At 34.3% G+C, this 24,104-nt stretch overlaps 1 protein-coding gene across 2 annotated transcripts; it reads right to left on the reverse strand.

The window, feature by feature from the left end:
* Window positions 1-694: 694 nt before the first annotated feature.
* Window positions 695-22,738, reverse strand: LOC115889622 (zinc finger protein GLIS2 homolog). 2 transcript variants are annotated; one of them, XM_030909672.1, is made up of 4 exons: window positions 22,507-22,738; window positions 2,489-2,648; window positions 2,039-2,268; window positions 695-1,518 (listed from the first exon to the last, which is right to left on the reverse strand). In XM_030909672.1, exons 2-4 carry the CDS (start codon window positions 2,645-2,647, stop codon window positions 888-890), a joined length of 1,020 nt encoding a protein of 339 aa, XP_030765532.1. In that variant the 5' UTR covers window position 2,648; window positions 22,507-22,738; the 3' UTR covers window positions 695-887. The 2 variants fall into 2 exon arrangements, with proteins under 2 accessions (XP_030765532.1, XP_030765531.1); XM_030909671.1 differs by lacking the exon at window positions 22,507-22,738 and having other exon boundaries at window positions 2,489-3,035.
* Between the last annotated feature and the right edge of the window lie 1,366 nt (window positions 22,739-24,104).

Genomic DNA, 24,104 nt, shown 5'->3' on the forward strand with positions numbered 1-24,104 from the left:
CCAGAATTGGAATTAAAAAAAGAAAAAAAAAATACATACATCTCTTGGGTGCCGATTTTTGTGTCTGTCTATTATAGTGGACAGCAAACTACTGAAAAGAGGAATGGGAATTAGATACAGATACGATGGCGGTCTGTTCCACATAAAAAGATTTAAAACACTGAACTGCAATACGCTGATGACTGCGCTATAGTTGCAAAAACGTTACAGCAATTACAAGAACTGCTGAACACATATACCTGGGCATACGAGGCTTTGGGTCATAAGCTGAACATCAATAAAACTAAAATCATGTGCAGTCCCCCGGAAAATCACAACAATGCTATAAAAATCGAAGAAGAACTATTGGAATATGTAGCGGAATTGAATTATCTCGGCAGTTTGATTTCGGAAAAGCCCAATATCGACTCTGAAATTCAGCACATGGAGAAGAATCGTAAACTCAGTTAACAACGACAGAGGCATAAAGAGGCAACAAATTAATGAGATTTTTGAATGTCCGGAGTGCGGAAGAGAGATAACATCACGTATCGGGCTTTTCAGTCACAGAAAAGCTCATGAAACCATCTTCTGATGCGTGTCAAATACTCCTCAGCGAGTAATGGCAGGAAGTATTAAATATCTCTGGTTTTTATTTAATATTTTGAATGTTTTTTTTTCAGTTTAAAATGGTAATTAAGAAAAACAACATTGCTTAACAATATCTGTCTTAAACTTTATTAAATACAAATATAATAAATATATAATTTTATAGCATTATCACATACTTTTATTACTGTCTGGTATACATAACGATACAAACAAACAAAAACACTCATTAATACTGAATAATAAAAATAGAAAACACAGTCTTGCAATCAAAAAAAAAAAAATAACACGTAATCATATCAGACATTTCTTCTCAAACTTAGATCTAGAGGAGTATCCAACTCCATTGGTATACTTTCAGTGCCAATTTCATACGGTCTATACAGTTTTTTTCTGTCATAAGTGTCAACAAACCCGTAACTGTCACTTTTAATGTCAATAAAGGCACCCAGCCTGAAGATGTCCTCTGTATGACCTTGAGCACGAGCCTCACAGTTGATGTTGTTGACAGTTATGACAGGAACGTGGTTTTCTATTGTTTCTTGCACGAATTCCACACGATTTTCAATTGTTTCTGGTGATTTGGGCACGGCTACTTGATGGCTGGCCTCAGAACTGTCACTGACGAAATGCTTGTAGGTCTTGACATGTTTCCTTAGGCTGCTCGGGTCGGTGTACCGTTTTTGGCACCCTGGGACCTTGCATTGGTACGGTTTTTCGACCGAGTGGGTTCTGGTATGCTTGAAACGATCGCTGGAGTTGGAGTAGGCTTTGTTGCAGCCTGGAACGGGACAGGCGTAGGGTTTTTCCCCGCTGTGGGACCTTGAATGAATTTTTAGGTTTTCTGCTCTGGAGAAGGATTTTTCGCATTGGTAACATTTGTGGGGTTTTTCGTTTGTGTGAGTGCGGACATGGACTAACATCTTGTATCTGAAAGAAGAGGAGAAATTCATTAATTTTAAAGGATTATATTATACAGGGTGAGGGTGATTCACGATTAGATGTTTAATGAGAATGGACTGTAGGATTATTTTGAAAATTTGGATTCTTACTTATTCTCTTCAGCATTACAGTATTGCCACTTCATTTAAAAAGTATTTTAAATCGAACACTGTAATTATGATATTTTTGAAATATATTTTTTTTATTTCTCATTAATTTTGGATGATACATTCCTATATCTATCTCTAATAGTTTTCGAGATAAAAATAAAAGTAATATTGATAAAAACATGCTTTTGAGTAAGCATTGGTAAAATCGTGATCTCAGTTTATTGGAAAGTCAATATGTATATTCGATCTGTCTAAAGAAACCGATTAAATATCATACAGGGAGCTAAAAACATATGTTTATGACGATTTATTCTAAAATTGTTTAAATATTCGTTTTTCTTCAAGCCAAAGTAATTTTTTTAAATATACGAGGGGTTGAAATAGGTTTAGTTAGCTACCTAGCATTGAATCCTTTGTTGTTCCTCGTACATCCGTCCCATCCACAGAAGAATAAGCCTCCCGGTCCGCTGGACGAATGACAGTTTCCCACGTGACTGGCCAACTCATTCAACGACGTGAAAATTATTCCACAGTTTTGCCAAAGGCACTGTCTTTTTTCATCTTTTTTCGGTATCTCTATGGACTGCGACGGCACTTCGATGCTAGACACCGAATTATCACTGTCACTCTGTAAATAAAACATAAATATATACAGGGTGTCCCAGAAAATTGACATGTAATAAAAGAAAGTCAAAATAAATTTCATATTTAATCTTTTTCACTTTATACGCCACTGAAAATTATATTAAATCACTCCCATCTACTTGACCTTGAGTAAAACATTTAAAATAACTTTTTATCTCACTGTAAAGTCCCCGAATATGAAAAGAAAAGTTTTTTTGGCTCACCTGGGTGCTATTGCTAGGTGAAATTGTCATGGGGTACTCTTCATGGTGCTCCATAGGCGTAGAATAGTTTTCAAATTGCTTAAAGTATGAAAATCCTGGATTTAATGGAGGAGAACTGTCGTAGCCCTGGTAGTACTGGAGAGGTTGTCCCACTACCATTCTGTTATAAGTTGACAACATAATTATTTTTATTTTTTATATATTAAAAATACTTTTATAAGTAATATATGAGTAAATTAAACAAAGTAATGGAAAAAACTAGTGTGCTGAGGCAATTGTTTAAACAATATAATGTAAACTGGCCGGTGGGATGTCGACAAATGAAGCGCTATGTCCAAAATCCGGTATATTTGAAGGAAACTGGTTATGTGTATTTAAAAGATGGTTTTAGCTTTTAATTATATCGTGACTGATAACGATTTGTTTGAATTGGCAGGATCGTACTTGGTACTTGCCCGTGAAACAAGAGGATCAGATATATTAAATTTTCTCCAAAAAAATCTTATATGGGTATTTCGCCACTACAAGAAAATCTACAAAATAAAATAGTTATTTTTTGTAAACACTGTCGGCATTAATTCAACGGAAACTACTTGTCAGTAGTTAGGTTTACAGATATACAAATTTGCCTAACGTTTCGGAAAATTTATCTCTTTCCGTCGTCGGAAGCAAAAAAAAAAATACAAAGAATAAAGAAAAAAACTATTTAAAATATTTAAATTCAACTATTCGAGAGCACTTTAGTTTTTTAAAACAGGGTACGTCTACAAAAACCGTTGACGTTCTGTTAAAATGACATTTATATCAAGTTAAACAAAATTAACAATTAATACCTGATAACAATTACTTAATAAGGTATAACCAAAAAGCCCCAAACTTTCTGTATGATTATTTTTAATTTTTACGTAAGCTATGTTTATTTAAAATCAAAGAAGCTATTGCTATACATATTACTAACATCTACAGATGCATGAGCAATACATTTATTTTTATTAGATTGTATTCAAAAAGCCTCTTTTATTTTTCTTTTAGAGGATATCGCTTCTATCATTATAATTTTGGCGTTATTAAAATTTATTCTGTGCCCTGTGTTCCATGAATGCTGACAAATCTTAGATTTGGGAAAATCTCCCTTTCTTAAATAATCTTTATGTTCTTTAATTCGAATTTCGATTTTGTCAAAAACATGATGGTGAAAACCGCATATCGATATCTGTTACCGTTTCGGAGTTACGGGGTGTTTTTCAAAAATATGCATTTTTAACAAATCGCTGTAACTTTTTTGCTAGCTATGGAAAATTTTGCATTTTTATGAAAACATTTCCAAAGCACCTTTTTTACGTAGAATTCAATGGTTTAAGTATAATTTTTTTAAAATTAATAATTTAAGAATTATCAACAGAAAAGTTGATTTTTTATATGGGACACCCTGTATATTTTTAATTTACTCAAAAGAATTTAAAATTACCTTTCCAAAAATATAACACACTTGATATTTTGCTCGATTCCTCTTCGAGATATAGGGTATATAAAAAATCGCAAATAAAAAATCAATTTTTCTGTTGATAACTCTTAAATTATTATTTTTAAAAAAATTATACTTAAACCATTAAATTCTACGTAAAAAGGTGCTTTGGAAATGTTTTCATAGAAATACAAAATTTTCCATAGCACAAAAGTTACAGCGATTTGTTAAGAATGCACATTTTTGAAAACACCCCGTAACTCCGAAATTGTAACAGATATTGATGTGCGGTTTTCACAATCATGTTTTTGATGAAAATTGTGCTCCAGACACCGATATTAGTTTTCGCCTATCTCCTATAGAAAAGGGTGTTTCCATTTAAAAGCGTCGAATTTGACCCACCCTGTACATGTATAAGCGATATCAATGAAACTTATAGATACGTAATGGAGAGCGCGATTTTTAAATTCATTATTGCCAACCATAGATATAATTCGGCGCAGGGCTGACTAAGTGTAAGTTCACACAGAAAACTATGCGATGCGACGCGTCGCGTTTATTTTAAACTCATAATCAAGGTGCGATTTCCTAGCGACATCTGGCGTCTGCATCTTGCCGTACACTGGTTCGTTTTTTGAACGTACGTGGCTAAACCTGTATATCCATGAAAAGTAATGCATCGCTTTATAAGGAAACAAACCAGTGCGCGGCGGGCCGTTGACGCCAGACGTCGCGTCGCGTCGCTAGGAAATCAGACCTTAAGGTTGTCGCCCACTAGACCGCTGCGCGGCGCGGCGCTGGGAAGAGAATTTTTTCCGGGTGCGAAGGGACTGCGCCCACTATAGCGCGCTTTTGAAACGCGGCAACGCTATTTAGTTATAATCGAAGTGTTTTTTACTTACTGTAGTTTAGTTTTTAAAGCAATGAGTTCAAGTACGGACGAAAGCGTATTTTTTGTGCTCTTCTAACAGAGGAAGAGGAAGAGGGGGTGAGGAAAAGTTTGGACTCATACGATTAACAAAAAAAGAAAGAAATTTGGAGAATTTTACCATCTTTTTCCAGATTTAATAAAAGGCAAAATCATTTTTTCCAGTATTACAAAATATAAAGGAAACATTTTACGCACTCCTCAATTGAGGGTTTTAGAAGAAAAAACACCGGGTATATCTACTCATCATATTTTTTCAGAAGAGACAAATTACTAATATTTTTGATAATTCTTATTTATTCTGATGTGTATATTAGTTATGTGGTCAAAAAAACCCTGATCTTTTTTATATATTTAGATAATTAGAATTTAAAAATTGTCACTTTTGTTAAAAAGTGGAGATTGCCGGTTTTGCCTCTACACCCCTCAATTATATTAAATCTTTGATAGAAAGGCATTTCGTCCATCTGTCTCTAGTGAGGGAAAACTAAAAAAAATATCATATTAATTTATGAAAATCGATTTGCCTAATTTACCTTTAAAAATACAATTCTGCCATTGATACATATCACTAGTTCCTAGTCAAAAAGCCAACTGAAAAGACTCGAATGCAAAATTATCTCCCTTGTGAGTACGCACACTGCAACGCGCCGAAACGCGGGAGACGGAAAAAGTTGCTAGAGAAGTCCTCCGACTTCTTGACGGAAATTCCGTGGCGCGCTTCTGCGCTGCGCGCTCTAATGTGCGTTGGTCCATTTAAATACATGGCAAGCAGACAAAAGAAATTTCCACATGGCGCCGCGCCGCGTCGCGCCGCGGTCTAGTGGGCGACAACCTTTAAGGTGTCTCTGTTGCCACTTGTTTAATGCTTTCATCTATCAAAGAGTATCATATATGCAAAAAAAGTAATAAACTTTTATAAAATTACGGTCCTGCACTGATACTAACATAATTAACACACATCAAGGGGGGCAAAGTCGCGAGCATATTTACATTTCGATTTCGAATAAAGAGAATTACGTCTTGGCGAACCGGCGCGATCCGGTTCGCGGCTTTTTCTTGTCAGGGGGTTTGATAAGAGCCCGCTACAAGTTGGATGCCTGACCCGGTAACCGGTTCGAACCGGTATCCCCGGTCGCGTCGAGTCTTATCAGCCGCTTATCGGGACTATTTTCGATGGCACCACAGACTAGACGGATTAAGCTGCTTCCTCCATAGCTCGATTCGGTGTCATTTTGCGTGTTTTGAAGGTTATTCGGAATGTTTTCGGTTCCCAGGGGGTTCCTGTGCTTGGAGTGCTTGTATTCCTGTATGCCTGTCCATATAGGTATATAAGAATCGCTTTTGAAACGTCCTTCGACGTTGTGCGATACTTAGTCGCCATTGGTTTCGTACATCCCAGTCTCCGTCACGCAGATCCCTTGAGCTCATCGCCTTCTTGACACCCTCCATCCAGTTTGTCCTTGGTCTTCCCCGTTTCCTTCTCTTTTGTGGAAGCCGGTTTAGTATCTTCTGAGGCAGTCGCGTGTTGTCCACCCTTCTCACATGTCCATACCACTTCAGCTGGGCACTCTCCTATTTCCTCTACTATAGTTTTCTGTCTACCCATTTTATCCCTGATTGTCTCGTTTCGGACTCTATCCAGCCTTGATGTTCGTGCTGATCTCCTTATCGCGTCCATTTCTATCGCCAGTCATTTTCTTTTGTTATTCTCCGTTAATCCTCCATGATTGCTCTCGATTCTTCTTCTTCTAGTGCAGATCCATTATTGGATGTTTGCGATAACATTTTCCATTGCTTCTCTGTTCCGGGCGGTGTGTATTAACGACTGAACATCGAGTAGCCCTGTCCACTGTTTAATATTCCTCAGCCAAGACATTTTCTTCCTTCCGATACCCCTCCGGCCTTCGATCTTGCCTTCTATCAACAAATGCAAGAATTGATATTTGGGGTTTCGCATTATGTGCCCCAGGTATGCGGTCTTTTTCTTTTTAATCAGTTCAAATAATTTACGCTCTTTGTCAACGCGTCTGAGAACTTCCTCATTTGTCAATCTAGCCGTCCAAGGTGTCTTCAGGATTCTGCGATATAGCCACATCTCAAAAGCCTCCAATTTGTTGATGGTAGCTGCTTCCAATGTCCAACCTTCCATACCATAAAGGAGCACCGACCACACATAACACTTTGCGAATCTTAATCTAAGACTAAGGTCAAAATCAGAACAGACAAGTACTTTTCGAAACCTCAAGTATGCCTGCCGAGCTTGTTCGATGCGACATTTAATTTCTTTGTCTGATGTCCAATCTTCGGAGAGCCAGATGCCCAAGTACTTAAATTTATCTACTCTTTCTATGGGCCTTGAGTTAAATGTTAGGACGGAGTTTATAAACATATCTGGGTTTCTGGATATAATCATAAATTTAGTTTTCTTGATGTTGATGTTTAAACCCATTGCTTTGCTCTGTTCTCCTACCTTGTTGACCAGTTGTCGTATATTGTCTGCAATTAAGACCGTATCGTCGGCATAGCGGATATTATTAATCCACACTCCATTAACTTTGACCCCCATTTCCACATCCTGCAGGGCCTCTTGGAAAATAGCTTCTGAGTATAAATTAAATAGGAGTGAAGACAGCACGCAACCCTGTCGCACCCCCCTTCTAACTTGTATGGGAATGGACATGGTATTGGACAATTTTATTTGTGCTGTTTGGTTCCAGTATAACTTCTCAATGCATGCTCTTGATTATCGCATCATAAATCCTTAGTTTTCTGTCTTTACTTATTTCGTTACTGCAGAGTATATTATTCAGACATTTTATTGCATTTCTGGCCTTGACTATTCTCGAGCTTATTTCGCTGTCGTCTTTCCCGGATTTATCGAAAGTAACGCCTAGGTATTTGTATTCGTTACATGTTTGTATATATTCATTATCCAGTTTTATTGCTGTTTGATCCTACCCAAGGCAGAGATATTTAGTTTCCGTGATGTTCATCTCCAGTCCCCAAACTTGGTATTCCTCTTTAAGTTTCCGTATCATATATGCCAAGTCATCTTTCTCTCCTGCACAAATAACCTGATCAACAGCGAATTGCAAACAAAGTGTATAAACAAGAATCTTCACTTATTGGTATACTCATGCCCCTACACTTGCTTTTCCACTGCTTTAAAGCTTGGTTGACGTATATTTTAAATAGAGTTGGTGACAGGCAACACCATTGTCTTAATCCTTTTGATATTTTAAATGGTTTTGCTATTTTATTTCCAATTTTTATTGAGCAACAAACCCTGGGGAGTTAGGCGTTGAAAATTATAGCTTTTTCCACGTAGTATGTGTTCCAAACAGGCTATTTTTCTCTTTTTGGTGATTTTGTAGAGTTCACGTTCTTTTAGACCAGCTCTTCTGAGAATGTCTTTATTTTTCACACGGTCGACCCAGGACATTCTCGTCATTTGTCGTAGGGTCCATATTTTGAAGGCTTTAATTCTTTTTATTGTTTGTTACTTTCAGTATCCATTCTTCCACACCATACAGTATGTCAGTATTACATATGTGGATGTAATAAAATAATATTAATATTAAATGAAAAAAACTCTGATGTGAAAAAATTTGATTAAATCTAAAGACTCAACGGAAAATATAAAATTGTACCTCCATTTTGTTCAAGTTTATATATTTTTAGTTTCCAAAAACAAACAAAATAAATCGCATTTTATGAAGCGTCATCGTTATCGGACATAAAAAAGTCTGGGCACTTCTAATCCAGTTCAATACACCTAATAAATCCTATCTCGAAATTACTTTAGCGTATTACGAGAATTACGAAATATAACGCAACGCGTCCGTCCTACATCCCCGATTTGGCCCCAATCGAAATATATAATTTATTTTCATTTTCAAAATATTTAGATAACGTATCGGCGACGAATATATGTTCAGTTTGTATCAGGTTGTCGAATTTTCAATGAAAAACTTCCACCTTGTAATTACAAGGTGTGTGTGTCTTGTAGGATTACGAGATTTTAGCTGTTAAAATACAGCATTAACAACAATATCCAAGATGTTTTTGTTACATTAATAGAAAAGTGTGGCCGAAGGAAATAAATATTATATTTCAGAAATCTGCCTAAGGCTTAGCCAGATCTTGTCGTGTTGAGCCACATCCAAAATTCCAAACAAACGTGCTTTGATTAAGGCTTGATTAAGGTTTGCAGAGCTTCAGCATTTGCCATAAAATAGTGAGCAATTTGTTACAAAACCATATAAATTATATATCACTGTAATCACAAAACTTCAATCTATTTCCGTATTGTAACGGAATTTTAAATTATGCCTTTATTTTCGAGAAAATTTAGTCCAAACATGAAGAATATTTTGTTGATGTTTGACCATCAAAATCTTAAAAATAAAGGAGTTTCCTAAAAATGTGCTACAATACGGATATAGTATAATCCTTTATCTTTAATTAACTTCTTCATTTGTGTAAAAATACCTAGCCAGTTTTACATAAAACGTTAAATGCCGAACGCTTATTTTGTTACTTTTTCGGACTAGTGAAATGGAAACTAAGTCACATCTTGACCAACTAAATATATTCAACTAGCAAAGTCTAGCATTGTTAACCCTCTTTCAGGTGGTACTTGTAAATAGGACACCCGAATGAGAGAACTGAATACATTGGTAAAGACGATAAGTGGGCGATTCTTCAAGAGAAGTACTTTACTTTAAACTAATTCGGTTTGTTTTCAAATTGGTAATAATTTCAGTAATTCTTTAAGTAATAATTTAAGTGAATTCTTTCTTTTATTTCAAATATGTCTCAGAAATCGAGTCCATGACATCTATGTCGGTTTTGATCTCTCTAGTCTAGAAATAAGGGTTCTCTGTTAAAACAGACCAATTTTCATCACTCTGTAAGGAAATTCACACTCTTTCAACTCCCAGTGGATGATATACCAACTTTGAGTAACACCTCAATGTAGTGTTGAGCAATAAAAACGTTTGCTTTGAAGTTAAAAGTCCATACCATAAAGTATGAAACTAATTCTTCCAAAACCAAAGCAGGAATAGGGATAGAAGTATTTGGGCCGAAAACTAAATACTCCGAACCAATGGGTACCTACCCCAGCATTCTACAGGCAGAAATCTAGGCTATCGAAAGATGTGTACAACTTATCTTAGATAGGAACTATCGGAAACAAGAAAGCCCTAAAAGCGATCAACTCAGTAACCATCAATTCGAAGTTGGTAAAAAAATGCCTAGAGAAGCTGAACAAATTAGGCACAGAAAATAAAGTCCTCCTACTCTGTGTAGCTGCTCGCACTCACCAAGGGATAGAAGGCAATGAAAAAGCAAACGATCTAGCTAGAAAAGGAGCGAACACTCCACTAACTGAACCAGAACGTAACCACCGTAATAACAAGGCCAGGCAGCTGTGACGTAAAAATCTCGTGACGTCACCAACTGGAGGCCCAACTCTATTTAGCAGCATTGATAATTACCCGATAAAAGTTCAAATTGTGGATCTTTGTTCACTCACCAGATATATTTCGAAGTTTTAAAATGTCTTTTTCCGAGTTTTTAAAAATATTAGAGTATATAAAAATAGTTTTAATAGAATACGGAAAAAATCATACCAGTCAATAAATGTTTATCTCTCACTTTTTATCAATCAAATTTAGTAAAGGAATATTTTAAGTTCACAATAGTGTATAATATGAGAAAAAACAATAAAAAATAGATATTTTTTATAGTATATATTATGTATTTTATCGATATTCTACGCCCTCTACAGTCATCGATTTATCGGTAGGTGTGATGCCGTGGTAATTATAATCGGTAATGGAAGGGTGAAAAAAGTTATAAATCTGTAAAAAGAGGTATTTAAACTATAAAGTGATTATAAGTGTGTGCAATTATACAATTTAAAAGGTTTATAATGTCTTATAGTGTTCCGTGCCGCGCTGTAAATTACGGTCTAACCTCAAAAACCACGGTTTTCACTTTCCTAATGATAGGAATATTCAGAAATAGTGGCTCCAAGCTATTCATCGTGATGAATTTGTGGTGAAAAAATACAGCAGGATGTGTGATCAGCATTTTGATAAGGAGAGTATACTTTGGTTTATCACATATACAGATGAAAAATTCGGCTTTTTTTAATTATTAAATACATAGGACATTTACATCTGAAATTAGAAATCTATTTATATGGCCAAAATACTACAGTCCAGGTAAATGAACTAAAAACACCATTTGAAAGATTTATTATAAATGAAATTGATAGTTTATTACTTGATTCAGATTTACTAGTTTTACAAAGCTAATAGTAATCAGGGTTCGGAAGTAGTTAATTAAGAGGTAATTTACCTGAATAAGGACGCGTACTATCTTTTTCCCTAAAACTAATAATAACTAATATAGTTTTATTTGAATATATAATTTTTAACAAAGTTTTGCAAAGTCATTAGGAGTTTCTCAAAAAAAAGTCGCGGTGGTTAACTCCCCCCTCCCATACAATCTACAGACACTACTGTACTACAATCTACTACCACCCTGTACATATAGCGACATACAGTGTGGCGTAAAAAGTAGACCTCTATATCTTCGATTTTCTTTTTAATTCAGCTATCAAATTTCAATTGAAAATTCGTACGTTTTATCGAGAATCGCCTCGGTATCGCACAAAAACCAGTATAATAAAAATAATCCGCGAAAAGCATCTGAATTGGGAATTTTAACTATTTTTATTTGCATAATCTCGAACCGGTTATAACCAGTACCGTCGACATTTGCTAGACTATTATAAGATAACGTATTTTCGAGTGTACGCAATGTTTGTTTTGTCGAGTTTGCATCTTCTTTTTGCGAAAAAAACTAGCCATCTAATTGAGGGATCATTGACGTCAAAAATTCACTTGATCAAATCCTGCATTCAACAGGTCTATTATCTGTCATTGAATTTGTCCTAAACACTTAAGGTTTATGCATATTTGTTCATATATTTTTAGATATAGGTACTACAAAAGTGAGTGGGAATTCATAATATGTCAACAAATGACTTTGGATTAGGAGAACTAGTATCATTTGAGGGGAGAACATAGTTTTTGTTGTCTTAGATCTGTGATTTGATTAATTTTCACATATTTCTGTGTCACTGTTTCTAGAAACGATGTTATTTTTTGTGTATTTTGTCCATTTCCAATTATGGTGTAGGCTCCCTCACATATTTAGATATTCTCTTTGCAGTTAGGCCCATTGTTATCTATTGTTGGCTATGCGGGCCCAAGTAATCCCTGCTAATTACCTAATATCATGGTCCCATCTCAGGTTTGATCTTCTTCTAGTTCTCTAAATTCATCGTGGGTACCATGCTGTAATTTTTATAGTCCATCTGTTGTTCGTCCTTCTTGCCAGGTACCCTGCTTATTGCCACTTGAGGAATTTGATTCTGTGGATGACATCTATTACCTGGGTCTTTTGTTCTATCCACTCTATTCTTTTACGGTCTTTTTTGGATATTTTCAGCTTATTTTGTTTGAACGTTGTGCGACCTGATATTGTACCAACCGTGGCACCGTCGATTCCATATTTTCCATCCGCCAACTACAGGAAAAAGTAAAAGAGCAGCAGTCTAAACTTTATGTTGCATTCATCGATCATTTCCATCGATCATCATAGTCATTTCCATTTAAGTTTCCCAGCCATGCTAAAAACAACGTGCAGTAATTTAGAAAATGCCGTAATGGCGTCACCAATCTCTTTTCATCTGGCTGTCAAGTGAAAGAGAGTTCGTTAATATACGACGTGACGATGAACGATGGCAGAACATTATATTATCACCAATGTATATTTATATTTTATGAAAAAAGAGTTTTGAATCAAAGAAATTACATGTCTTTCAGGTAATTTTTCTCAATCCGATGACTGATGAGGGTCAGTTTATAAAATTTTTTCTCTCAACACAACTACAAAAAAAATCAAACGTCTTCTAAAATTTGACTTGTTAAATAAATACTCTTTTTCTACTTTTCCTGAAAGATAAGTACATTTTGTTGATCGCTCTATTTTATTGTAAATATTTCTATTGAATTCGGACATTAATATATGAAATTTTTGGCGCATTATTTCACATTGGCATTGTTTACATTCGCCAAATTCGACCAGGAGGCCAGTAACATGACCTCTCGGGTGTTCTAACATAAACAATTATTTGATTTGGTAACCATTCGTTCTGGATATTTTACAGATATTTTTTCTCGTATTTACCATAAAATTCTAATCGTTTAGTTTATTCATGAGTTTTTTAAACGTTTAGTGGTTATGTAAGTATTACAGGGTGGTCCACTAATTCAAAAAACACCATATCGAGTTTCTTTTTCTTTATACTAAGTATGCTGGCATATTTTTTTAAATATATGTATAGGATGCAAAAAATTTGAGGCTCTTTAACTAAATGTACCATTCGATCGAAAAAAACGGCGTCAAAGACGGCTGCGAAATGACAATCGATGATAATTTTGGCGACGTCAAGCTCTAGATGTTATTACTTGGTTTTATTTAAATTCAAATTATATAATGTCAAGTTTTATGTCAATTGTCTCATCTTTACCCCATTATCAAAAACTCCGATATTTTGAACTAAAAATAATCACTTCTATTACTCAGACCTCGTTTCTATCAGTGGCGTATCAGCTTATAATTTCAATATAGTTTTTTCTTAATAAATTAAAAATGCATCTAAATTTATCTCCATTCTACACTAAAATACAATTGTATATTATAGCGTTCTAATTTTATTGTTTACGATACTGTTTCGCAATTTATTTGGCTAATTTTTCAATTATAAATCCAACTATTTAGATAACAAATACTAATAATTGTTTTTGTACGTATTATATTATTCGTAGTAATTATTTATTACTATACTATATATTTATTATATTATTACTATTATACAGGGTGTCCCAAGCTGTGCGTGCATTAGAAGTTTCTAGAAAACTACAACATCTAGATCTGGGATTTTTTGCACATCATTGTTTCACAATGAGATCTATCGATTCAAAATAGTTCCAGTATGGTGGCACTTCCGGAAATACCGGAAGTTGACAGCAACTTTCTTATTTTAAATGGGTCCCCCCTTTTTTATTACATATTTAAATTCTCAATGAAATTTTATGAATTTTTATATCAAACACTCTATACCTAACATTAACCGTTTTTGAGAGAAAAAAATATTTAAAATTTTTGGAGGGAAAAATCAAGAAAAATTCACGGCTTTAAAACAAAATCTTAAATAACTTAAAAACGATATATGTTAGGTATAGGAACATATAATCAAGAAGTAACGAATTGAAAAACCTTTTCACTAGTGAAATAAAAAAAGTGGATTTCCATTTGAAAAAAATAATCTATACCAATATATAAAATCCTTAAGTGACATACTGATTAATCACGATCCTGCTCAAACCACTCAACGTAAGAAGCTCAATTTTGGCATACAGGTTGATTCTAGGGTGTAGAGGTTCGATAAGAAGGGATTTTTCGAAATTCCAATTCCAAGAGGGTGAAACCACCCCTCAAATATTACAATATTTTTTATTTAAAAAACGGCCAAGTTTCCGAAAAAACGCTTAAACGCGTATATTTTATATTGTTTTATTACATATTTTAAGATTTTTTAAAAATGTATACAAGGTGTTTCGAAAAATCTGGTCATTGATTGAGCAGGATCGTGATTACCTGCTTAAAGCGCTTGACGTAAAAAGCTGATTTTTGGAAGACAGATTGACTTTAGGGTGTAGAGGTTCGATAAGAAGGGATTTTTCGAAACTCGAATTCTAAGGGGGTGAAACTATCCCTCAAATATTAAAATATTTTTTATTTAAAAACCGGTGAGTTTTTCGGAAAAACTCTTAAAAACGTATATTTTATTTTGTTGTTATACATATTTTAAGATTTTTTATAAATTTATACAGGGTGTTTCATAAAATATGACCATTGAGTAATCACGATTCTGCTTAAACTGCTTGACGTAAAAAGCTTATTTTTGGCAAACGGATTTTTCGAAAGTCAAATTCCAACGAGATGAAACTATCCCTCAAATATTACCAAGTTATACAGGGTGAGTTTCCTACGATGTTGTCTATGGGCATCTCGGAAACTACTGGAGATAGAGAGTCGGTTAAATGGGGAAAGAATTGCAGTTTTGTTGGGTCATAAATATGCGCCTTTCAGATTTTTGAAAAAGTTCATGGCTTACTAGATATTTCAATATATAGTTGTCAGCAAATTTGGCTTGATTTTGGCAAAATAAGCTATTATTAATAGTGATTTGTTTGCAAAGTTATAAAAATATAGTAAAATTGTCTAGATAATATTGTAATGTTTGAATTTAGAATAATAAACAAAATAAATTGAGTCGTTTTAACAAATTACTATTTTTATTGCAAAAAAAGACCTTGTCCCAACATATAGTTGTTAGGGTTCGTACAACAGAACAACCAAAGAGAAAACTCAACATGGTGCTTTTTAGCAACAATAAATCACTCTGTATATAGTACATTATTTATCTAAAAATCTAACAAACACACACAGATACCGATGGGATTAATGCGAGATATTTTCGTACTTCGACAAAAGTTCGTGTCAATATTTGAACAGAAACCAGTTATAAGGTTTTCGGTAGACAACGACACTTTTTTCTCAATCGAAAAACACGACGATTGGCTGTCGAGTGCCTAGACAGTTGCAACAACAATAATCAAGGCAACGAGTGAGATACTCTATTTTTAGTCGTTATTATGTGTGTTTAATCTCGTCCCCCCTCACTCCGGTACCCCCCTGGCCCATCTCATGACACTTCGTAATTAAATCCACTTGTTTGATTTGGGTATTGAAGAGCTTAGACAGACGCACAGTGTAACGAAAACTAAAATAGTGGGACATTGGCATTTTTCTTCAGTTATCACTATTCTTGCTGACATTTTTTGACGGAAATTAAATAATATGACAAGGAATTTTTGCTACAGGGCGAAAAGAGTAAAAAAAGGCGTAATGAAAAGTCACAAAAAATACGAAGTTTTATAAAAGGACTTTACAGGTATATTTTTTATTTACGAAGAGTTTATAGCTCTTATGGACCAAAAACGTTATCAAATTACTGTCGAACAATCATTTATCTCTCGCTAATATGTCAAAACTCAATCAACATTCCTAAATATTCAAATAATCAAGGATAAATTAGATAAGACTGCAAAACTCAAAGAGAACGACACAAGTGGCTAATATCTTTTAACAGTATTAAATAATATGGTAATATGCGAAAAAAACGTATTCAACTTCAACAAAGGAAACCATAATACACACCTCACAAAAAATTTCGCAACACTTATATTTTTCGTAGTATTTATTCTTGAAACACTTCAAACATTTTTATGTGAAAAACTTAAATCTAAGGTCTGCCTGAGTTATGGTATACTTTCCATTCCTTAACAAGTTGCTATTAATGCAAATAACTTTTCAGATTATTGTTAACCAAGAGAATTTAAGAATACTTTGCAGTTTTCCAAATTAATAAGTGATGCGATAATTTATGTGGGGTGTATATTATTTCAAAATAACATAATATGTAAGGCACTTACATAAAACATGCTTAAAAATAATTCTCAATTTCTTCTCCATCCATATACAGGAGCTCTTTCGCTTCCGGAAACAAGTCTACTTTTTTATTTTTAGAGTGCTTTGGTCGCAGATGTGAAAGTAGAAGATCTGAATATATCAATAAGTTGTGCAAAAGATCTTCAATAGTTTGGCTCCAACAATGATGCAGCATTGAGGGTGGAGTGTTAAATACATCGAAGAAAATTTTGCCGGTTTGAAAAAATATTCTCTTGAGTAATTTTTCTCCAATGTTGAGATTTTCTGAATTGTTGTAAACTGTCCCCCACCCCAATGTGAGGATGGTTCCTCGCCCCTAAAAGCATTCAGTATGTTCCTAGAAAGCGTATAGCTTTTTCAATAAAGAATTATATTATAGCACAAAAAATTACGGATAAAAACTACGGTCGAATCAACGGAAAACGTAATTATTGCCGAAGAAATTTATTTTTTTCTTCCAGGTTCGGATCTAGGTGGATGAAATTTATATGCAACACTATACTAGAAGGTTCACTCTATGATGTTTTGTATATATAACCTTGCGCGAATGTAAGCGTTTTTTTGAAAGACATAACAAACATGTAGAAACTAGACTTGAAAAAAATGTCCCAATTTTTTTCAAATTTTGGTTTGTTGTTGGTAAAAGACCTCTCCTTACGGAAAAAATTGTTGGAATTGAACAACACAAAGAAACTTCTGAAAATAATAAATTTCATTGTATGAAATTTTTGTACAGATTTGGTAAATTAAGGAAACCAGAACTTTAACCCGCCATAACTCCCCGACTAAGAGGTCAACTCAAGAAATATCTCACATGGTGGAGCTCTGGGATGTCCTTTATCCATCTATATAAAAAACTTGATGAATTAAATTTTTTGTTTTTTGGGCTAATGTCCTGCATTTCCTAATTTCGTTACACTGTGAGACGTTAGATTTGTTTACAGCAAAATTGCTGTATCCAGGGTACGGGGTACGGGATTATGCATTTTTAGCGTTTAAATACTATATTATTTGCATGTTGAATAGTCTGTTTGTCTTCAGCAAGTGTTTGTCTTTCAAGCTTGCTAGAAATTTGCCTGTAACGAAAAAAAAACACGTTTATTCTTCTTTATTTTCCTGTTATTTAATATATAATATGTATACAAAAGAGACATTCTAATAAAAAACACAACACTAGAGATAGTAGAGGAATATATCTATTTGGGACAACTAATACACAGCTCGGGATCACTACTATATACCAGAAATCAACAGAAGAATTAAATTAGCATGGAGTCCTTATGGAAGAAACTCAACCATATTGAAATCTAGAATGCCACTTTATATAAAGAAGAAAACATTCGACCAATGTGTACTACCAGTCCTGACCTAGGCACCCAAAACCTGGACACTTAAAATGGACATCATAAAGAAACTGCAGGACGCACAACGCCCAATGGAACGAAATATGCTGGGAATAACCAAGAGAGACCGTAAAATTGAGTGGATACGTCAAAATACCCAGGTAATAAATGTCATCCACAGAGTCAAATCTCTCGAGTGACAATAGGCAGAACACCTGGCAAAAAGAATGGACACTAGATGGATCACAAAAATTACAGCATTGTACCCAAACAAAGAAAACGGTTGAATGAGCTGAAAATGATGATGATGTATAATGTAAAATAACTTAAAATTGGCTTATCTCTTCTGGCATTATTTTGGTGTTCTCTCGGCCACTATATTTCTTCCTGTTTTGGTATAGCTATAACTACCAAACTGCTATGTAGGCCTCAAACTAACACGGAATGTGCCTATTGGAGTTGATTCCTTCTCTGTACATCTTCTGCCGATTCTGTCCTTTCTCACAAATCTGATAAAGTGGTTTTTGAATTATAACCTAACCAACTGCCTTGAACTGTTTTTTTTTGTAGTTCAACAAGATATTCACACTTGAAGTCACAGAATGGTTAAATGACTAGCTTACTTTTTAAACGGTTTTATTTAGCTCGACCCCTACGGTATTTATTTATTTGTTTGTTTATTTGGGTCAAAATTAGAAATTGAAATTTAAGTACCTTCCTGTTGTCAGATTGATCTGAAATTTGGTACACACCTTTAGTTCCGATGACAATACAATATAGTAATATCAATAACATTGTAAATCTAAGATGGCCGCCGGTACAAAATGGCGGATTTCATATTTTTCCACAACCCCCTCAATATGGATATCAAATGAAAGGGCTACACTAGTAGAATACTGTGATTATGACAAAATTTAAAATCCAAGATGGACGTGGTTACAAAATGGCGTATTAGGTGAGGGCATGAGTAGTCGTGTCCAGAACAGTTGTGTCCAAGATTGTGTGACGTTAGAAGGACAGATAAAAAAAAAATAGGTGATGAATTTGTGAAAATGTTGCGGTCCAACATTGACGTTACAAAAGGATTGGTAAATGGTGCTATAGGCCACATTACAGAAATTGTTTGGCCTCAGTTCCGTCGAACCCAAATGTACGAAACAGATGTACCATCAGTTTGGATCACTTTGGCAGAGACGGCATACACGTTATACACCCGAAAGCCATACAGTTTCCAGCAAAATTCAATTATGGTACGGCTGAAAGAAGGATGTTACCCTTAATTTTGTCATGGGCATCCACCGTCCATAAAATGCATGACAGCACAGTCGACCATGCAGTAGTGTATTTGGGCTAAAAATTGTTTGAGGAAGGGCAAGCATACGTGGCTCTAAGTCGAGTCAAGTCTCTGGAAGGGCTATGTATTGAGGAATTAGATTGTAATAAATTATCAGGTAAAAAACCATGCAATAATGATGCACTAAATGAATTAAATAGAATGAGGAATATTCGGTAGGCATTTCCGTTAAATACTAAAAACTAGAAAATAAAAAATCGGTAAAAAAACTTTTAAGTTAAACGGTTTTATCTTATGTGCACTGAAAACTAGAAAATAATAATAACAATTAGGTATTTTGAACTTCTAGTTCAGAAATATTTTAGTACTAGGCAGAATAGCTTTTAGGCATATTAAACTGAAATAAAAACGTGGGGCCCCTCTGAAATCCTACCTATGGAAAAGCATATCTTTATACTTTGGTAGATCATGAGCTCGGCGTTCGCTGGTGAAGCCGCCACGGCTGGTTATTGATTGTCGAAATCTCCAGTTACGATTATAGTAACTCGATGCAATCCACACTTAGTACAGAAGAAAGTATTACAGCAATAGTTAATGGGCCCCACGTTTTTATTTTAGTCTAATATGCCTAAAAGCTATTCTGCCTAGTACTAAAATATTTCTGAACTAGAAGTTCAAAATACCTAATTGTTATTATTATTTTCTAGTTTTCAGTGCACATAAGATAAAACCGTTTAACTTAAAAGTTTTTTTACCGATTTTTTATTAATTCATATAGTCCTGCTTAAGTAGGAACTTAACTTCTCAACCTCTAGAATAGCCTATTATGCCATTTTTGAGTCATATCTTCGTTATGCCCTTCCATTCTGGGGTACTTGCTACGCAACAAAATTTGATCGTATTTTTAGACTCCAAAAGAGAGCAGTTCGATATTTATTGGGACTGAACAGTAGAACTCACTGCCAGAATTTCTTTAAAAATTTCAAAATACTGACTCTTCCTTCTTTATTCATTTTTGAATCCGTTTGCTTAATCCGCAAGCACATATCTGTTATTCCCGAAGGTCCATCTCATAACTATCCACTTAGGAATGCGGAGCACGATCTTTATCTGCCATCCCCGAGCTCAGAACTAGTTAAAGGTTCAATACTGTACAATGCCAAAAAAATGTACAATCATCTGCCTTTGAATATCAAGTCGCTTTCATTCTTTCCCGCATTTCGTAAAACTTTAAAATCATACTTACTGGAGAGAGCCCTATATACGGTAAACGACTTTTTTGTTGACGTTTAATTATGAACAATTTTGAATTTTAAACTTTTGATCATCTCACACACTGGTCAAAAGTCAAGTATTTAATATTTTATAACTCTAAAATTATATCTATTTACTGCGTACTGTTCTGCAATTGTCCATGTATATTCTTTTTGTTATTTTAATGACTTAAATTTATTTGAATTGTATTATTTGTATTGTGTATTTTTTGTTGTTTGTATTTTTTTGTGCTTTTGTTTGTTTTGTGAGTGCTTTGTCGATGAAGCCGTTTTGGTTTTTTGTACAATAAAGCGTTGTTTATTTATTTATTTAAGCATTCTTCAGTAGATTATAGTAACCTTTTCACAAAATCCAGTAATTTGGAGACTGAACTTTCCGTATAGCTTCTTGTACAAATAAGAATCACACATTTGCCAGGTTTAGTCATTAACATAGAAGACTGTCTTCTGCCATTCTTTTTTGATGATTGACTGAATATTCACATGGCTTCGTCTGTCAATCCCATCACTAGTTTCAAATGCATGGTGAGCTTGCAATGCCTTGTTAGAAAAACCACTACAGTCTTGACAGTTTTCCTGTCGTTACTTATCAGGTCGTCCGTCTAAGCTTTGGTGTGTGTTCTAGTGTGAACTTGTTTATCTGTTTCTGTCCTGGTGATTTTTTCCACCATTCTGGAGATTTGTTGGCCACCCAAATACCTTTGTAGCAACGCTGAATTGTTCTGCTTTGATGAATGACAATGATGAGCGATGAGCCTTATTATACTCTTTAGTAGATTGTATCATCATCATCATGATCAACCAGCCACTAAAGTCCACTGCTGGACGTAGGGCTCCCTCGTTTGCTTGCATTACTTCTGAGCCATTTGCATCCAGTTACTGGGGATACGCCTTAAGTCGTCATGCCAACTGGTTGAAGAACGGCCTCTGCTCCTGAATGCATCGTGTCTTGATCTACCAGTCGCCAGGTAGATTGTATGGGAGGGGGAATTTCATCACCGCGACCTTATAGATCTATTGTGTCCCCCTTTCTTGAGTTATAATTCATCATAGAGTCTCAGAACTTTGACAAAAGCCAATATATGAGACAGTTTTACAGAGGTTAGTTCTCCATCTCCAATCTCAGTCGTACCAAAGTTTATGGTTGGTTGTCGTCTCGGATGCTCCTTTTCCAACCAGCAATAAACTCAAAAAATCAAATTTTTTATTTGAAAAAGAATCAAAACTAAACCAAATCACCAGAATAAAGCTTATTTTTGTTAAAATTCCCCGTTATATCAGACGGTAGAGGTCTTTTTCGTGACCTCGTCTTGTCTTGGCCAACTCCAACGGCCAAATCTTACGATTTATCTCTGCTGGTGGTAGGCCGATAACTAACACATAACCGTTCTTATGTGTAAACATTGTTTGTTTTCCGATCTGGATTCCGAACCAGCTCTAACCAGTTTCGTTTGGAGGTTAATGGTTATTATAAACGTTTTGATAACGATAAAATATTTTACATTATCCTTGTAGCGAACATTGAAGAGTTCCATTTTGTATTAAACACTTCTCCGCTTGATTGAAAAAAAAACGGCGTCAAAGACGACTGGGGAATTAAAATCGATGATAATTTTATCGAAGTCAATCTCTAGATGTCATTTACTAAAAATCGAGCTAAAAATTGAGATAAACTGAAAAACACTGAAAGATTAAAAAAGGCTAGAATGTTACCAGACACACAAATCTATTTCCATATATAAATATATAATTTTCTCGAATTTTAAACTATACACATAATAATTTTTGTGGTAAATAATAAGGTTTTAAACCTATAATTATTGAGAAAAAGAACGCAGAACTAAAGCAAAGAATTAATTAAAACAAAATAAAAAAATAAAAAAGGTATAATAATAAAAAAAAACAAAAAAATAATTATAGAAAAAAAAACGAAACTAAATGAAAGGGTAAATTAAAACAAAATAATAAAAAATAAATTAATTAAAAACGTAATTTAGTGACCTACAACATACCACTAAAAAATAAAAATTAAACAAAAGAAAAAACAACATACCATTTAAAAAATATTCTAAGAAATTCACTCCAGCACTCACTTAAATCGCGACTTTTTGTGTTAAAAAAATCGAAAACAAAAGAATCGTAAAAAAATATGCGAAGTACTACCGTAACAGACGCGGTTCGTGTTAAAAATCTGTTTTTTGAAGGATGTTCTTGGCGATGAAAAAACCAAAAGCGGAATGAATACGAGATTGCGAGAGGTGGGCAGCCCCGCATTATTGTTTTGTCCCCTGCGTAGGGCCTAGGTTCGGCCACCGCCGAGGCGGGTGTTGTTGCCTTTTTTATATTTCCAAACTGTATAAAAAAGCACATGTTACATCCACGGCCAGTGGCGTAGCCGCTCGACACCGTAAGTTATTTTATTGCTATCTATTATAACTGAAGAAATTTCTATTGTTTATCTTTTACACCTATACACGGTGTCCCAGAAATAAGTGCAAGTATTTGAACTGGTAGTATAGTTCAACCCCAGAAACACGCCTATGAAGTTCTTTTCGCGAAAAAAAATTTGAAAATTCGAAATTTTTTGAAAAATATTTTGTTTTTTTAGTTTTTAGTTGAAAAACATAATTTCTTGATAATATGGCAACATAAATATTAGATTAAATTTACAAGAAAGAAAATCCAGAAAAGATCCAGTGGTTCTCAAAATTTTAATAAAAAAACATTTTTTGTTTGACATTTTCAAAGTAAAATAACTCCGTTATTTTGGACTTATTTGAAAAACGATAGAGAGAAAATAAAATACTTGCACTTATTTCTGGGACACCCTGTATAACAAGAAATAGTTTTATCAATTACTATACCATTAAAAATCTCCTATGTTAATAATTATCTAGTACACAGGGTGTCCCAATATTCCATGAACATAGAACTACTACATATTTTTGGAACCAAAATAAGTTCATTGGAAACAATTTACCTCTACAGGGTGGTTCGAACTGTATTTCGGAAACTTCGGCAGCATATTCTGCAGATAAAAATAAGTAAAAAAGTTGGTATAAATGTATGTCCTAAAATGCTTAGTTTCGGAGATACAGGGTGTAGAAGTTTCATTTTTATTACGATTTTTTCCAAATAATTTCTGAAGTAACGTCAATATTTGGATGAAAATTGGTGTCTGGGAGTTTTTTGACATGAGAAATTTGATTTTGGTGCCAATATGACTCCTACTTGTAAAGGTCGCCATCTATATATTTTTTAACTGGTTTGAACTGTAATAACTTTTTGCCCGTACCTATATAGAACTACTAACTAAAAAAATATACATTTATGACATTTTTTGGTAAAAAATGTCTCTTCGTAAAAATCGCTACGAGTAATGGTTCTCGAGATATTTGGAATCGAAATTATCAATACCTGTCATCTGTCATCATTGACATAAATTAAACGTGTTGACTAAATATTAAACTGAAATGATAAATTTGAAATGTTTTAAATCTCGAAGAGACATCTATTACGTAAAAAAACACGGAAATGTAGATCTTTTCACTCAGTAATTTTATACAGGTACGGACGGGGAAATTTATTACTCTTCAAAACAGTTAAAACACATGTAGGTGGCGCCAGGGGGGTGACAGTGAAATAGGAAAA

Source organism: Sitophilus oryzae, unplaced genomic scaffold (genome assembly GCF_002938485.1).
Source record: "Sitophilus oryzae breed Bouriz unplaced genomic scaffold, Soryzae_2.0 scaffold_816_pilon_pilon, whole genome shotgun sequence".
In the NCBI taxonomy this organism is placed as follows: Eukaryota; Metazoa; Arthropoda; class Insecta; order Coleoptera; family Curculionidae; genus Sitophilus; species Sitophilus oryzae.